Raw genomic sequence first — 18,597 nt, forward strand, 5'->3', positions numbered from 1 at the left:
TATATGTAGCATATTGTAGGAGTGTGGCTTATTTTGTTATTCCATCTTGGCATTTTTCTTTAAGCAATTTTTTTTGTGTTGCTTCTTTTATTCTTTACAAGATTTGAAAACTCATGCAGAATATTATTGTCAATGCATACTCCTGGATATTTGTAATACCAATAACATAAATTTTGTGAGAAGACAAAGTGGATTTACATGTCATTAAAAGAGGATATGCAATTTCCATGGTGACCACAAAGAAAATATAAAATATGCATAAGGCAAATAAGAAAATCATCAAAATAGATCATTATGAACAGTCAGCTGAACACAAAAGACAGAAGTAACTAAGGAAACAAGAGTTGAAAAGCTATAAAACACAGAAAAGCAATGAAATAGCAAAAATAAGTGTTTTCCTGTCAGTAATGACATTAAATAGAATGATAGTACCTTAATTTCAATGACATGTAACTCCACTTTGTCTTCTCACAAAATTTATTTCATTCTTGTAGGACTATTTGCTTTATATAGAATTTTCAGCTGACAGATTTACCCTTTATTGTGTTAAATGTATCTCTTCTGTCATTCTACTGGAGGCTTCTGTAGAGACATGTTGTTGGTTGTTTTTGCTCTTTTGGGGGCCCACCACCCAGCTTTCAAATAAATCACACACAAAGGCTTATTCTTGCTCATAAATGCCTGGCCTTAGCTTGGCTTGTTTCTAGCCAGCTTTCCTTAGCTTTAAATTATCCCATCTACCTTTTACCTCTGAGCTTTTTCCTCTTCTTACTTCTGTAATCTTACTTTCACTCTTACTCCATGGCTGTGCAGCTGGGTGGCTGGCCCCTGCTGTCCTCCTCCTTCTTTGGCTACTTTTTTCCTCCCAGATTTCTTCTTCTATATGTTCTCTCTGCCTGCCAGCCCTGCCTATCCTTTCTCCTGCCTTGCTATTGGCCATTCTGTTCTTTATTAGACCATCAGGTGTAATAAATGGTCTTTAATTAGATCATTAGACAGGCACAGTAACACAGCTTCACAGAGTTAAACAAATGCAGCATAAACAAAAGTAACACAACTTAAAATAATATTTTACAACAGAGCCATTCATATTGAGGTCACTTGCATGTGACTCACTGGTTTTCTTTCCCTTGCCACATTTGGAAACTCTGTGTCTTGGAACAGTTTGAGTATTGTGTGTCTTGTTGATGCTTCTTTGACTTCTGTGTTTGTGTATCTTACCTTATATTTGTAATATTTCATCCAAGAATTCTTCAGATAGTGTCACTTTCATACACTCATCATTTTTTCTTCTTTAACTCAATTTTTTTCAGGTGAGTTCTGATGAGCCCCATAGACAACTCAGGATAACAGTGGCAGAAGCCACAGAGTCAACATGGGAGGTGTACAGAAATCACAGGGACCATGTTTCACAGGCATCACAGGCAAATGGAAATGACAAAGCATGGATGCCCACAGGAAGCTAGAGTGAGACCCTTAGAAGTTCAGACATTATAAATCCAAGTGTGTCTCTACTTCCTGATTGTTCCATTCTGCCCGTTAAGCTTATGTTACACTCTACTAGTGAATTTTTTCCATTCAGGCATCATATTTTAGGTTCAGAATTTGTTTGGTTCCTTTCATATGAAGAATTTTTATTTCTTTGCTGACATTTTCATTTTCTAACAGTTTTCCTGGTTTCCTCTAGCTCTTATTTTTACTTTGGGTATACTTAAGTTTTAAAACCTTTGCCTAGTCAGTCTGACGCATTTGCTTCTTTAGAATTGGTTTCTAGACATTTATTTTGTTCTTTTAGCTAATTCATGCGTTCCTACTTCTTTGTACATTGTTGTATGTTTGTTTCAAATTGAATATTTGAAAAACAGGAGTTGCTAAAACTATTTATAGACTGGATTGGACAATATGTACTACATTACCAACTAGTAGAAACCTGGGATTGCCCAGAACAAAAGCATCAAGCTTCTTGTGTCTCTTGTGGTCATATATTTGATCTGCACCTCTGTACATAATGTATCACATATACTCAGCTCTTTTTAAATATCTGCGTTTCCCGAAGGGTCTCACTCCCACTTCTTCTTGTAGTCATGCATGTTTTGTTGTCTCTATTTGCCTGTACAGTCTTACCCTGAGATATCTGTGAAACTGTGGTTCCAGCAATTTCTACACACCGCCCGTCTCCCCTGTAGCCTCCGCCACTTGAGATCCTGGCTTGGCCGCAGTGCTCTGTCACAGCTCTGAGTCAAATCTCTTAGTCAGCCTGCAGCCCAAGTGTTGACCACTGTCTCCATGCTGGCCCTTGCGGTCTCCTGATGGCATGTGCTCCACCAGGGAAAGGGGAGAGCAAGTGAGTGTGCCCCTTTGAAAGAAGCTCTCTGTTGGTTTGGCAATGGCTTCTTTGCTGTAGATTTCTGAACTGGTTTCCAGAGCTCCGACAGGCTTGTTTTCGTCACTCTGTACCGGTGTTTACTGTTTCATGGGGGAATGTGGGCCTGTGTCTTCCCAGTCCACCACCTTGACCATGTGTCCATGCTTTCTGGTAAGAAGTGAGCCCTTAATATTAATGAAGTTTCCAAGGGATGGCTCATTTTGTTTTGCATCTTTCAAGATTCTTTGTCTTGCCAGAGTTAAACTATGATGTGTTTAAATTTAGATCTCCTTGAGTCTATCTTACATGACATTTGTTGATTTACTTGGATGCATAGATGGAAGGCTTTAACATAGCTTTAGAAAATGCTGCTTGAGAATTATGTTTCAAACATTCCATCTGCTCCTTTCTTTCTAGAACTGTCACATGTAAATACTGATGTACTTGATAATGTCCCAGGCCTCTGAGATGCTGTCCAATCCTCTTCACTCCTTCCCTTAGGCTCTTTAGAGCAGATCATCTGACTTGATCTGTTCACTGAGTGGCTCTTCCTCTTGCTCTGTTGAGCCTTTCTTTTTTCTTTCAGTTATTAAGTTTTCACTTAAACTGAATAGAAGGTCTATTTAACTGTCCTTTAAAATTTTAAATCTTTTTATTGATATTCTCTCCTTCCTCAGAGAATTGTCAACAAGATAATTTGACAGTTGGGTGTCACCACACATGAGGACTGTGTTCAAGGATCAAAGCATTAGGAAGGTGGAGAACCAATGCTCTAGTTGTCTCATAATTTGGATTGAAAACACTTTAAATATGACTTGAAGACTCTGAAAACCAAATTCATCTCTTTCTAGAGATTTTTTTGTCCTTTCTGCCAGTGTGTGTGTGTGTGTGTGTGTGTGTGTGTGTGTGTGTGTGTGTGTTGTTTTGTCTATATTACAGGTTACTAGTTCTGTGACAGTGTGTGGTCCCTGAGGTCTCTGGTTGGCCAATACACTCATTTATTAATCTATTTGTAGAATTCCTTCTCAGTGGCCTTGCACGTTTGTGTCTCCCACCCTGTAACAACAGCCACTGTGGCACATTATGTCACACACTCAACATTACATTTCATTTCTGTCTGCGTAGAGCCTCGGTATCAGCTTAGATGAAAATGCAGGTATATGTGGTGTTTTCCTCTCTCCAGGATGGTGCTGGAACCTTGCTAGGCCATTTATGAATGTCTCACTTCCAAGACCTTTCTAATATTTTCTCCAGTGTCTTGTTTGCCTCTGTGGATTTACCAGCTTCCTTCCAGGTCAAGTCATCCTCCATCTCTTAGAATGGAGCTCAAGGCCTTTTCTGTCCCTGTGTGGTTGCTAGGCTGCATGTTTCTCTTGACAACATGCTTGAAATGATGCTGAGGGTCCAGTGCATGAGCTAGGAGCAGAGTGATTTAGAATGCTACAAAAGTCAACTATTCTTGCTGAAGGTTCTTTAGTAAGGGCTCCTTGTTATAAGCCTTCCATTAAGTTTGAGAATTTTTTTTTTTTGGAAAAAAAATCCTGATTTTTATATTCTTTACTATTTTTGAGGTTAACACAGAGACTAGTGTTCCATCATGTTTTCATAGCCCAGATTTTGCTCATTCTTTACTGGTTATCTTGCTGTGAGTTCCCACTTTCAGAGGGCCTTATGGTAGTGTGCCAGGTGTGTGTCTTATGTATTTGTTCTTCAACTAAAACAGAGGCAATTGAGTTCATCATTTTGACACTGATGTGGCAATGTTGGAAACAGTAACAGCACACTTTGATAATTATCCAGAGACATGATTCATTATACTCATCATGCATTAAAATAACCTTCACAAATTTAAAAATAATAAATCTCTATCATTGAGATTGAGAGCTGGATACTTGGGTTCTAAATCATCCTGGATGATTTTGTGAAAAACCGGAACTGAGGAATAGTTAGTTTTGAATCTCTCAATACAAAGCATATGCTCAGGCTTATTACTAACTAGCTCTTACACTTAAATTAACCCATAATTCTTATCTATGTTTAGCAACGTGGCTTGGTACCTTTTCTCAAAAATGACATTCTCATCTTGCTTCCTCTGCATCTATCTGGCTGGCAACTCCTGACTCTGCCCTTCCTCTTTCTAGAATTCTCCTAGTCTGGTTGCCCCACCTATACTTCCTGCCTGATTACTGGCCAATCAGTGTTTTATTAAAATAATTCAAGTGACAAGTCTTTACAGTGTACAAGAGCATAATCTCACAGCATTCCCCCCCCTTTTTTTTATCTAATTAAAAAGGAAGGTTTTAACCTTAATATAGTAAAACAAGAACAGTTATTAAGTAAGAATTACAGTAACATCTCTCTCTCTCTCTCTCTCTCTCTCTCTCTCTCTCTCTCTTTCTCTCTCAACACTCTTCAACTTCACGGATGCAGTCATTACAGTTTATAGAGGAGAAGTAGCTTGATCAATGTCATGTTGTTAATGATCATGAACCTAAAATGTCTCCCAAATATTCAACCCAGTGCACATAAACATTGGAATGACCTGTAATCTTATGTTGCCAGCTCCCATCCCCATACATGGTGATCAAAATGATTTGGATTACAACTTGGGTGTCTTGGTCTATTTCTGCTGCTGAACTTTACCTCACAGAAGTCAAAACAGTAAAAATTTGTTTTCTATGGTTCGGGGCAGTCAAGATCAAGGCACTGACACCATGTCTTGTGAGGGTCACTCTCTGTTTCTGAGCTGGTACACATGGCAAAAGGCAGAAGGGCAAGAAGGCCTTTCTAACAGGACTTAACCCCATCAACTGGAGCTCTGCCCTCGTGACACAATCACCCCTAAATGTGCTCTCAACTGCTGTCACATTGGTGATCAAGTTCCAAATGAATTTTAGAACCCAAATCATAGCTTTGGGCTGGGGAAATTTTAAGAATTCCCAGAGTGATGCTAATATGCCATAAAGCTCAAGAACCACCGTTTTGTTTTGTTAAAAAGAAATAGCAACTACATTTTTGCCTCTCCAAGGACTTTGCTAAAACAAGAATCATCGAGTACATTGCATACATTAAAAGATTCAGACACCTCCCTTAGTTTCTCTGAGTGCCGTACAAAAATAAATTCTACAAGGTGAAATCTACATCTGAAAGCTTGTATCAATTATATGGAAACTATTCAGCTTAATTAGTGCCATAAAGGGTGGTTAAAATCCCTTAAGTGCAAGATAAGGGTGTTGTGGATGTGTGGTAATTCACTGAAGGCAAGGAAAGATTTCAGCTGGCTTCAAAATTAAACATAAACACAGCAACCTGACTGCTGAAATTGTGCATATAGTTACTCAGTCCACAGCAGAAGTCCCATAGCTAGATCGCAAAAGATAAGAGTCCCAGCATACTCTTCTGGCTGGGCCACATCTGGGAATCTGTGTTAAATTCTGGGTACGTTTTAAGAGGAACCTTGATAGTTGGGAGAGGAGACCTACAAAAACCATTTAATATGGGAACTGGTTAAAGATACATAAACACAAGGGAGATGGGAAAGCTGGCCTCATACATTGGGAAGCATCCACACAGACGAGGGTTTGATACAGTCAATGTGTTTTATACGTGTCACGAGTTTAATAGACTCTTTTGTGCCAGATGGGTGTGTGGACCACATACTTACAGAAAGTGTGGTGCAAGAAGTAAAGTTTGGAAAACAGTCTCTGTAAGATGAGGGTTCCGTGTTTGGGGGGTTCAGTATTTCATGGGAGCAATTTTTGACTCTGTGATTACCATTTTAAGTGTTCTTAGCCTGATCCATGCAACTCACCATTTAGAAGCATCTGAACCTAAACAGGAATTCACTTTCCTTCCTAAATCTGTGTTATGGAATACACGTGTTTGTTTAAGTTTTAAATACACAGTAACAGTAAAAATGTATACAAATGTACATACATAAAATATATGCAAATATATGTACATTGAGTTTATAAATCACATCTATTTCAAGATGTGTATTTGTTTAGCACCTTTCCAATACATCACTGGCGGAGAATGTTGCATCGTTAACTCTGTAAGCGTCCGGTACACAACAGCACCTCACAGTTAATGCAATATTCACCCAAAGTAGAGTCAGCACAGAACACCGCTAAGTGGGAAAAAAAATAAACAACACCCTTTTCTGTAATGTTTAAGCAGATTTCCCTGAATTGGGTTAAGGAGTTAGGGAAAAATTAGAACTATTAATTTACATTCTTTTTCTTGAGAGCCAATAAGAGTAAAGCTTTCTTCTCAGTAAAGCTGGATTATAAAGCTTGCCTCCTTTCTTCTCCTGAATCTAATTTGCATCGCCTTCAGTCCATAAGGAAAAGGATGCTGAATGATACCCTGATTCTACTGTTCTTAAAACCTGCATTTGAATGTACAAGGAAATTTGAATTTAAAAGTGATTCTTTTAGGCTGGGGGATTTGTTAACCACTGGGTTAGAAAGAACAAGGATCTTATTGTGACAGACCTCTACAAATAATACTCTGTTCTCAAGTACACATGGGTTCTACTGAGACTTTTCAAAGGTTTAAGTCACTGACTACACTTTCAGGGTGGGATGTGCCTGTTTTGGATCTCTGACATGCTATTCAAATGTGAATGGAGGATTTTTGAAAGTTTTATATGCAATGTGCTATTTTTAAAATCATTTTCAAATACTATGCTATGCACCATACGGCCTTTTTTTTATAGCTCTTCTGATTCAAATTTTTGTCTTAAGTCATATTCTCCTGGCCTTGTATGTGCTTTAGTCATATTGTGTGTGCCACATCTTCAGAAAACTGCCCGTTCCTTTTGCTGGAGGTAAGAGAGATTCTTATACCTGTGCCTGAAGCTCTCTATCAAAGCACACAGTTTTCCACTCTATGTATTCATCGATAAATAAGAGCTCAATGTTTTCCTCCTGGTTAAATTCTAATAAGATGCTGATATTTTGCTATCTTTACATTATCTTCTCATCTGTGTGTTCTGCTTGATCTTGTCTAATCTGGACTTGACACACTTTTTCCTACTGCTCCAACAGTTCCACCTCTGAGAGCTTCCCGAGGGGGTCTCCCTTCTGTCTTCCACTGTCTGCTTTGGGTTGGTCACAGAACTTCACATCCTTTGGCGTAAGGGATCTCCTAAGCTGTGAAGAGTCTTCTGAGTGTCTTAAGCCAGAGTTAAAGTGATAAATACAATCATGAGTGCTTAGGGCTGCGCTCAGTGAAAACATGCTAGATTTTGACATCGAAGTAGATTTGCTACGGTCTGTTCTCCATGAATTTGGAACCCTATGTCTATGCCGTGAGGTCCTAACAATCCCTTAGGCTATTTTGTCTTAATCAAAGGAAATACATGTGTATGGAAATCCTTTCTAAACTGCAGACAATTGGGCAGTCATTGCTTTTATTGCTCTTATTACTGAGGGCTTTCCCATTACAGACGAGGGTCTGAGTTGTGCAGAGCAGGACTGCACCGTGGTGAACCTGGCGGAGAGCAGTTTCTAGGATATGTGAGAAGGTGGAAAATGTGGTGGCTTTGCCCAGCCCTTCAGCATTAGTGCAAGACAGCTTTGGCAGAGGAACTGTCTTTTCCACCCTCAAATATACTGTCTCCCTTTCCAGAGAGACTACGTGAGGCAAGATGTCATATGTTTAAAAATCTTTAAATCTGAAAAGAAAAGAAAGAAGCCTCACCTTCAAAACAAATAATCAACTCTTCAGGGGCCGGGGCACTCAGGGCTGGCATTTTTATTGTCCCAAGGACTGCAAACTGTCTGAGACCCGGGTGGGCCAGGACATGGGTCTCAGCTGAGACTTTGGCTCCATGTGTCTCATACCATCCACCTTAGGAAGCTCTTGGATCAGAGACAGATGTGGTCATTTGTCATTTTCCCCAGTACAGCCCCAAGGCCCCCAGCTTATGCAGAATTGGAAAGCTGGTAGGCCCATGAGGCTGGCTTCAGAGGACAAGGGCAATTCCCAGTCTGACCCATTGACCTGAACTTACCAATTAAAAGTCCAGTGTAGAGACCTCACATTCTTTTCTTTTTGGTCTTTGTGACTATGGGTATGAACTTACCAATTTAAAGCCCAGTGCAGAGACCTTACATTCTTTTCTTTTTGGTATTGTGACTATGGGTATCTATCCATCATCTAGCTAGTCAGCTGTCTGTTTAATTATTACTTTTGGCAGCACTCAAGAGTTAACTTTGGCCCTTGTACATGCTAGACAAGAGCTCTACCACTGAGCCTCATCTCCAGTCCTATGCTGAAGTATTTTGAAGTTGTACTTCTCTCAATCTTTAAAAAAACAACAACAAACATTTATTGACTGTCGACTGAGTGATGAACAAAACCATATTTCCCAAGGGAGATTCTGCAAAGTTGACTGGGGACCTCTGTTTCTTTTTCTCTTTGTCTGATGGTTTTGGGTTTTTTGTTTGTTTGTTTGTTTGTTTTTGTTTGTTTTTTAATTGTTCCCAAGACAAGGTCTCACTATATCACTCACGCTGGCCTCAAACTCAGGCGCCTTCTCCTTTGCCTCCTTTGTCTCTAGGATTAGACATGTGTTGCCCTACCTAGCTGGGTAGCTCTTGTTTCAGAAAGAGATGAGTGAGAAAAATCACTGAAACAGGATGAACACAAGGCTACAGACACTTCTGCTGCAAATGTCAAATCGTGTGTGGGATTTGTTTTAGGGTCATTGGACTCAGCAGCTCCATAGCATCATGAGGACCAGACTACTTCCCTCTTTTTATTCTTTCTTGGTGTGGTCAATTATGATAATGCCTTAAGTAAGGAGTAGAAATAAAACTTTCCAGGGGACTCAACTGATATCATCTCATAGCTTACTGGGGATGCTTGAACCCTGAACCAAACAATGGGCAAGTATCCTGGACATCCATGACAGCCTTAGGCCAGTCTAGGGTCACCCTTGGATTATAGAGAAGGCTCCTCTCCCAATGCTGTATGTGTGGCTAGAGGAAATGTCTTTTGAGCAGGGTGTGTGTGTGTGTGTGTGTGTGTGTGTGTGTGTGTGTGTGTGTGTTCTGAGATGGGAAGAGGACATAATCCTGCATGAAGGTGCCTCAGAACAACAAAATCAGAATTCCTATACAATCCATAAATCCCACTCTGGACTTATATTTATATCCAGAGGAAATATAGTCAGGGTACCAAACACATACCTGCTTATGCACATTTATCACAGTAACATTCACACCAGCTAAGATATGACAGTGATATGAGTGTCCATCAACAGATGGATGGGTGGTGCCTACACACAATGGAATATTATTTAGTCATAAAGAGGAATGAAGTCTTGTCATTTGCACCAAAATGAATGAAGCTGGAGGACATTATATCAAGACATTACCTCAAGAAATAAGCCAGGAACAGAAATACCAAATATTCTTTTATATACAGATACTAGAAAATGCCAACATGAACACAGAAATATGAAGTCAGGTTCGTTTTGAAGAGTTATGGGTGTATGAATAAAGAGAGACTGGATTTGATGGCCCTGCACTATATGCATGTATTATTAAATCACCCTCACGTGTTAGGTGTGCACAGTTAACATGCCTACCAGTACATAAAAAGACAATGTAAAACTAATCCAGTCCATTCACAATGTCTTCCTAGTCTTTCTTTATGTCTGGCATGTGTTCTCATGGTAGACTCTTTAGAAGGCCTCTGGGAAGCTTCACATTTAAGGCATTTTATACTTTGGAAATTGGCTTGACCATTAGACCCCCATTTGATTGTCTCAGCTGTGTTAACCACTTTCCTTCATCGACAGTCCAAAAATAATACTGTATTTTTTGTCTTGCATGACCAAAGAATTGTGTGTGCATATGTGTGTGTGTTACATCTCTGCCTGTGTTTGTGTGTGTGTATCTGTGTTGTATGTCTGTCTGTCTATACTTCTGAGTGTGATGTTGCTGTGGATTGAAAGCAGAGCTTTACATAGAACCAAGCAAGTCTTCTACTGCTGACCCAGGATTTTTATTTTTTAATTGAAGTCCAGCAGATAGACGAAGATGTGCCTTTATGTGCAGCTCATCCTGGGTAAGGTTTCTCAAGTATTTCATTTCAATATACACTTGGGTTCTGCTTACTTCAGGAGAGAATTCTCTCCATTTGTACTTTAAATTCCTTTCCTACTGCTAACTCTTCTCCTTCTTTGGGACTCTGGTGTGTGTGCCGTCCCTCTGCAGCTTTGTATTATTGTGTAGTCGCATCTTCTATCTAGAGAAGGAAGTCTTTATTCCTTTTTGTTTTCCTATTGGGTCAGTGTGATGTCCAAAACCAATCTTTCTGTCCTTCCTGATTTTAGAGCTTTCATTTCTATTTAAAACTTGTTTTGTTTGATAATCATAGAATATAAAAACTGTTGTGAATATAATTTTTTAATGGTTCTGATGATTTTCATTCAGTTCTTTTAATAATATGACTGGGGGTGTAGGGGTGTAGCTCAGGGATGAAATACATACCTAACATACACAAGGTCCTGGCTTCTATCCCCAATGTTGTCAAAAGACTAATAATAATAATAACAGTAAGTAAAATAACAATGTTACATTACATGACCAGTTTGTTTTGTAAGTCTGGTTTCATGTATGCTTATTGTCTGTAAACACAGAAGTTTTTTCCATCATTGCATCTGGCTTTGTTATTCCTAACTCCTATTGAAAATTATTTCAGTTTTTTTCATATTGATCACTTTTTGCATTTTATATGTACATGTTGTATGTGTGCATGTGCATCACATGTGAGTACACCAGTATATGTATACATGTGTTGGGGAGGCCTGAAGTTGACGTCATGTGTCTTTTTCAATTGTTCTTCAATGTATTTATGGAGGAAGAATCTCACACTGAACCTATACTCACTGATTCTACTGTCTACTGGTCTAAGGAGTCAACTTGCCCTGGGATCCCCTGTGTCTACCCTCACAACCTGGGGTTATAGGCTGAGGCCTGCTGCCCTTTATGTGGTTCTGGGGACCCAGCTTCCTATACTCAATATTTGCAAAGTAAGTGGGCCATTGAGCCATCTCCCCAACCTTATGTTGCTCATTTTTAAGAGAAGTGAGATTTGCTATTTTTTTTAGGAGAGAACAATGGGACAGGATGGTGTTACATATTTGATAGTTATTGATTTTTTTTAATAGAATATTCAGGTTTGATAGCATCTTAATGCTAAATTGATAAAGTGACAATGTAAACCAACATTGTGAATGTAGTTTCTTTTGTATTACAGTAAAACCTTTACTGTAGAATTTGTGAAAGTAGGACAATTAAAAAAATGATTTTATGGGCACATTAGAAGTGTGTTCCAACTATCAGAAATGGTGCTTACATTTGGCATTGAGTGGTAGGCCCCCAGTATGGATCTTGTCTGTTCCCATGGTGATGGGAGGCTACTTTGCCTGCTGATTCTCGCTTGGCCCTTGTACTTGGGCAAATCTGGCTTGTTGTCCTGGCTTCAGCTTCCACTGGGAGATTAGTTTGGTTTATCACACATGCAGGCTTGTGTGGGGGTCTCTGAGACCTTCATAGCCAGCAGAGTGACAAGTCCTGGGAGGCAAGAAGGCTGTTCAGCTCAACGCAACTCAGTAGCCGGTGTTGGTTCAAACGCTGGAAGTCTGGCCCTAAGTAGTTTATTTTAGGCATATTTAAACACAGCAAAATTTGGTGAAGATGCTTCTGGTGGTCATCATCTCAATCCCACGAGCACAGCAAAGCATACATAAATCTCTCTGAGAAACAAAGTCAGCTAAATACAGATCAGACATTACTACATTGAAACTTTATAAAGTCTATAAAGGTTCTGTAACTTGACCAAGAAAAAGATATTTATGATAAAGGTGTGAGGGAGAATCTGGTGCTGGGCAACTCCTGCCACACAGATAATGCAAAGGTCATCAGGCCAGAAAGCACTTCCTCTCCAGCCTTCTGGGCAGAAAACGGGGTTTGTATTCCTTCCTTTGAAGGAACAACCCTGTGTGCCTAACATTCCAGGTTCTCCTAGTGCATGTCTGTGAGCTCAAAGACCTCTGCACCCCCTACAGGCTTGCAGTGGGAAAGTACATGATTTGAGCAAGTGCTAACTGCTAGACACTGGCATGACTAGTGTGAATAATGGACCATCTGCCTACCTAGAATTTAGAGTTCAAGGTAAAAGATAAACGAAGAAGCCATTCACTACCTATAGTAATCTGTGCTTTGAGTGGAGTATTTTAGGAGCCACTTAATGCTAATTCTCAGCAGAAGAGACCAGTAGACTAGTGCTTATGTGAGATATTAGAAGTGATCAAGTTGAGGCTAGAGATGAGGACCAGGACTACAGAGAATGCCTTAGTAACCCTGTTTAGAAGCTTGGGTTTTATCCTGCATCGGGTGCAACAACATGGATGAATTTAGGAGGTATGGGAATGTGAAAACCAAATTGATGATTGATAAAGCTCACATGGCGTCTTGCCTTTATGCAGAATATAATCGAGCTTATGAGGTTCAATAGCTCTAAACTAGTTTTCAATTTTTAAATCAGTTTTAAAGATCTAAACTGGAAATAATCACACCTGCTGCACAGGATTGTAAGTTTTAGTTGGGCTAACAGATTTGCAGTTCACACCGCGTCTAAAAGGGATGTTAAACCCCATTGTTTAAAGCAGTCCCCAGCATGTTTCTGCCCTATCCACCTGCTCTTTGGTGTCCTCGTCACTGTATTTCCCTTCCTTTCCTATTCTTACCCCCACCCCCTCCCCATGGAGGCAGGGTCCTGCAGCTCAGGCTTTCATCAGATCCACAGTCCTCCTGCCCCAGCCCCATGCTGCCATTACAGGCTTGCACCACCATGCCTGGCTGGAACCGTGTCCTTTCTCAATGCACATCTGATTTCCTCACCAGATGTGCCCAACACGATGGCCACACGGTGTGTGTATCAACATGCCTCATCCACAGATTCTCCATAGAAGCCCCTTTGGAATCCCAACTCACTCTTGAGGCCCTTTCGTGGTCATTCTTGGAGACATGCAGAAAGGTGCAGAGTCCAGATCTTTGGAGGCATGCTCCCGGCTGAGGCTGAGGAGGCCACGCAGGTCACTCGGCATGTTTGTTTCAGTCCATACTGGGAACATGGGGCCATCTGGGAGTCCATGTGGAGCCACATTTTTCATGTTTTTTGTGCCCTGTGTTCATTATTTCACTGCTAAACTGTCCCCAGGCATAGTGCTGAAGTATTGCCTATGGTTCTTAAGCACAAGAAGGCTTTGATATGCTTTTTAGGGAAAATATGTGTTTGACAGGCTTCTATACGTGAGTTATAATGCTGCTGGCCATGGTGTGAATGTTAATGAGTTGCAAATATATATGTGCATTTATTTTGCATGGTGACTCGGCTGGTAAAGGCACTTGCTACTGAGTCCGACCCCTAAGTCAGATCCTCTGATCCCACATGGTGGGACAAGAGAACTGACTCCTGCAAGCTGTCCTCTGACCACTAGTCTGCTGTGGCAAGCACAACCCCCACCCAAAGATAGATAGATAAATAAATAAATAATAAATAAATAAATAAATAAATGTGATTGTTTAATATAGAAAATAAGGTGTGCTCAAACTGAACATGTGCAATAATGTTATACGTTGATCAGTTGGCAAAGATATTGTCCCCAGAGTTAGTCAGAACTCCTCTGTGTTTCGCCCAAAGAACAATGGTTCACTGTTGGCTAATTCAGTATTTGCACTGACTTCATATAACCATCTTCAGATACCAAAAACCAGCTGCATTTTGTTACCTTCTCAGTAGCTCCTACAGTAATTTTTTCAAACCAATCTGTGTATACCTGTTGTGTATCTATTCACTATTACATATGTAAACATACATATATACATAGAATTTGAAAATACAGAAATATACTAAACTAAATTTTTCTTTTATCTTAAAATATACCTAACAGCCTTATTATTAACTTCTACCTTTTGTAAACTAGCCTAAAAGAAGGTGTTTCTCTTTTATCCAGGATGCTGGAGAAATGGTCCGTTCCTTTGTTGGTGGTTTGGAACTGGTTGTCAATTTATTGAAGTCAGATAATAAAGAGGTCCTGGCAAGTGTCTGTGCTGCTATCACCAACATAGCAAAAGACCAGGAAAACTTAGCTGTCATTACAGACCATGGAGTTGTCCCTCTGTTGTCCAAACTTGCCAACACAGTAAGTAACCCCTTGTTTTCACAGTGTACCCTCAAATCACGGGAGAGTAAAAAGGAAGGAATGTGAAGTCCAGAGATCTGAATTCGGGTCTAGTGCCCATTGCTTATAAAGCGTAAGATTGTCTTCAACTCGTCAAGCTTCCCTAAGACCAGTGAACACAAAGACATATTTTACAAATGGAATATCAATACACAAGGTCTTTGTTAAATAAAGTTTTTTTTTGTTTTTTTTTTTTTTTTTACTATTTGTTGTTGGCAAGCAAAGCCATGGCAAATACAAGTGCTGCTAGGTAAGTGCTAGCTGTCATCTTCTCTGCCCCTGTCATTATTCTTATGGTGCTGTTCATTCCAGCATTAGAAGCTGAATTGTTCCGCTCCCAGCTTAGACGCCTGGACTGTGATGGTCTCAAGCTAGAGGGCTTTAGTGGCATTGCACTTTTTATTTAAAACTGTGCCAGCTGAAGCAGCGCCTTGAGACAATGACTTCACCATGCCCAGAGCTATCTGAACGGAGCTGGAGTACCAGTTGGCAGTGGTGGGGCAAAACAGAAATGCAAACCCTGGCGGAACAGTCAGTGTGGGACACCCACCGTTTCCAAGAGGATCTGTCAGACTCAGAGGGCAACACGTTCTCTGCGTCAAGAGAACAGGACAGTGGAAAACCGCTTCATACCCAGTTACGCTGTTCCTACATGATGTAATTCTAAGTAAAAAGTCTGGTTTACATAAAGAAAATGCAGAAAGGACAGTAGAAAGCCTGGTGGATGCCACGGTGTGTGCTGTTCTGTCCTCTCCCATTCAGAAATTAAGGTGGAGCCTGGCAGCAGTGGCGCATGCCTTTAATCCCAGTACTCAGGAGGTAGAGCCAGGCGGAACTCTGTGAGTTCCAAACTACACAGAGACCAAAACTACACAGAGAAACCCTGTCTCACACGCCCCCCAAAAGAGAGAAAGAAAAAGAAAGAAAGAAGAAAGAAAAGGAAATTAAGGTGGGATTTGGGTCTCTGCAGGGTAAAGCACCTGCCATTCAAGTATGAGACTTCAGATCTCCAGCCCCCACATACATGTCAACTGGATATTTTGGCCTGTCTGTAATCCCAGAGCATGGGAAGCAGAGCTGAGGGACCCACATGGTAAACTTGGCTAACCACAATACCTGAATAAGCAAGACCTGGGTTCAAGTGAAGACCCCACCCCAATTTATAGAGTTGAAAGCAATCCAAGAAAACACCCACAGTCAATCTCTGGCCTCCAGGTACACCTGTATCCCATACACTATACATGCAAACATGTATGTATGCCACACACATACACATGCAAAAAAATGCACAGGAAATAAATATAGGTTGAAGAAGTAGAATTAATTCACTTGTCCCAATCAAATGAATTAGTCCTTGAAGAATATCCAATATTCTGGAAATATTTTTATTACTAAATAACAATAATTTATAAGTTTTTTTATAATTCTTTGTGTGCATGCACATGTGTGTGTTGTGCATGCACGTGTGTAAGTGTGTGTGTGCCATGATGTGCACGTGGAGGTCATATGATAACTTTCACCATGAGGGTACAGAATGAAACTCAGGTCATCAGTCTCAGTGGCAAGCCCCATTTACCTCCTGGTCATCTCACTGACCCTGGTTGTAAGGTTTTGTTATGGGCAATCAATCTTCCTGGAACAAATGACCAATGTTGGACATCTGTCTCATCGTTGATAGCACTGTTTACATTCAGCTAACAGAAAACTCAATAAGGCCAGGCTCTTTAATCCCACCATACAGGAGGCAGAGCCAGGTGGATCTCTGAATTAGAGATGAGCCTGGTCTACAGAGTGAGTTTAAGGTCATTCAGAGCTGCATCATGATACCCTTTATCAAAAAAAAAAAAAATTATCTTTTTTTTAAAAGAAAGAAAACCCAAATTCCAGTTCCTTCAAGGTACTTCCCAAGTAGCCACTGAGTGCTTTGGCTGCCTCCCTGGTGTCGCAGAGGGTAATAGGCATGAGCGCAGACCTCCCTGGCATTGCAGCGGGTAATAGGTAAGAATGCAGGCCTCCCTGGTGTCGCAGCGGGTAACAGGCATGAGTGCAGGCCTCCCTGGTATCGCAGCGGGTAATAGGCATGAACCTAGCCTCACAGAATCACTGCAGTGCATACTCATTTCTCCCCCTCATGCAGAATAACGACAAGCTGAGGCGCCACCTGGCAGAAGCTATCTCACGCTGCTGTATGTGGGGAAGAAACAGGGTGGCCTTCGGTGAGCACAAAGCGGTGGCTCCGTTGGTGCGTTACCTAAAATCGACTGACACCAACGTGCACCGAGCTACCGCTCAGGCCTTGTACCAGCTCTCGGAAGACGCGGACAACTGCATTACCATGCACGAGAATGGCGCGGTGAAGGTACGCTGTGGTCTGCGGTCCAGTGCGAGCCTGTAAATGTAGGCTCGAAAGACAAAAGGAACGTGGTTCTACTGAAAGGGGGCAGGGGAGATGGCTCAGTGTGCAAAGTGCTTGCTGCGAGCTGCTCAAGCACGAAGACCTGAGTTTGGATGCCAGGAACCATGTAAAAGCCAGGTGTGGTACTTGGAGGGTTGGAGGGTAGAGATAGGAGGATCCTGGGGGTCCAATGAAGAGCCAGGCTAGCTGAAATGTTGATATTTGGCCTCTATGAAATTTCAACTTCTGGGCGCGCGCGCGCACACACACACACACACACACACACAGAGAGAGAAGAGAGAGAGAGAGAGAGAGAGAGAGAGAGAGAGAGAGAGAGAGAGAGAGAGAGAGAGAGAGAGAGAGAGAGAGAGAAGAGCATTTCCATGTATATGCCATAATACAACCTTTTACTAAAAGAGATCTTTGGGCACACAAAACTGTTCATCAGGTCACAGATGCATCTGAGTCCTGATTATCATGGTTTGTATTATAAAGATGTACAGAGATGGAATTTCCCTAATCAGAGCCTGTGTGGGTTCTTAGTAAATGAATCATTCCTGAATTTGAACTCAACAGTGTATAGCCCATGAACACTGACGAGCACTCATGATTCTCTGTGATCCAGTGTTTCACTAGCACTTAGTGATAAATGACAGATACATCCATTGCCGTCGATGAACAGCAAGAGAGTGGCTGAAACAATTCTAAACCAAGGCTAGACAGCTTTGACATCCTAACGAAAGATCAGTCCAAAGACAGATTGTTTAGTTTTGATTCTGCATCTGTTTTATATACTTTTTGCTAACATATGCTTATAAGAGACTTCTGACACAGACTTGAAGTGTACCTATGTATTTGAACCACCTAAAACATTTTTATGATAATCAATACAAAAGCACTCGGGACACTGGGTGTGTGATACATGTCTAAACCCAACACTTGAGAGGAGGCTAAGGCAGGAAGGTCATAATTTTGGGGGTCATCCTGAGCTAAGTGGTGGGACTCTTTCTCAAATACCAGAACAACCACCCCTAAAAGGCAAAAAAAAAAAAAAGACACATAAAGATCTCTTAGAGTGCACTAACCTGTATCATGAAAAAACAAGAAAAATATTTTTTGTAACTTGTCTCCTTGCATAACATGATTTTATTGTTTGCTATATTCATTCTGAGCCTCTGTCAACCAAATGCATTTACATTTGAAATATAAACCCAAAGATGATATTTTAGACAAGAGTGAGAAATCTCGAGCTAGTTGTCTCTAGTCAAATCTAGATATGTCGGTACAAGACATCTGATGAAGAATAATGCTTTTAAAATACACACTGGTAATTTTCAGTCAATTATTTTAATCCATCCTTCAAACTTCCTATGGTTAAAAAATGAGATGTTAATGTTTCTGACATTAAACCCAATTCACATTTAAATGTGCCAGTCTTTCCATTATAAATATGTTTTATGGCACATAAGTTAGATGTATGTGCTTCTTTAAGCAAAAATTAAAAAATCTGGCATCAAAAGTAACTTTTTAACTAACACATTTTTAAAGTACATCGTAAAAAGAAATCAGCAT

The 18,597-nt window shown here is 40.6% G+C and overlaps 1 protein-coding gene across 2 annotated transcripts in view; it reads left to right on the top strand.

Annotated features, from left to right (window-relative positions):
• The window catches only part of Odad2 (outer dynein arm docking complex subunit 2), a 154,142-nt gene that overhangs the window by 101,205 nt on the left and 34,340 nt on the right, over nt 1–18,597 (top strand). For both annotated transcript variants that reach the window (XM_042277920.2, XM_042277921.2), the window contains 2 exons: nt 14,403–14,591; nt 16,768–16,989. In XM_042277920.2, the coding sequence (XP_042133854.1) occupies nt 14,403–14,591; nt 16,768–16,989 (411 nt within the window). The remainder of the gene's footprint in view (nt 1–14,402; nt 14,592–16,767; nt 16,990–18,597) is intronic.

This window comes from Peromyscus maniculatus, chromosome 5, assembly GCF_049852395.1.
Source record: "Peromyscus maniculatus bairdii isolate BWxNUB_F1_BW_parent chromosome 5, HU_Pman_BW_mat_3.1, whole genome shotgun sequence".
NCBI lineage: Eukaryota > Metazoa > Chordata > Mammalia > Rodentia > Cricetidae > Peromyscus > Peromyscus maniculatus.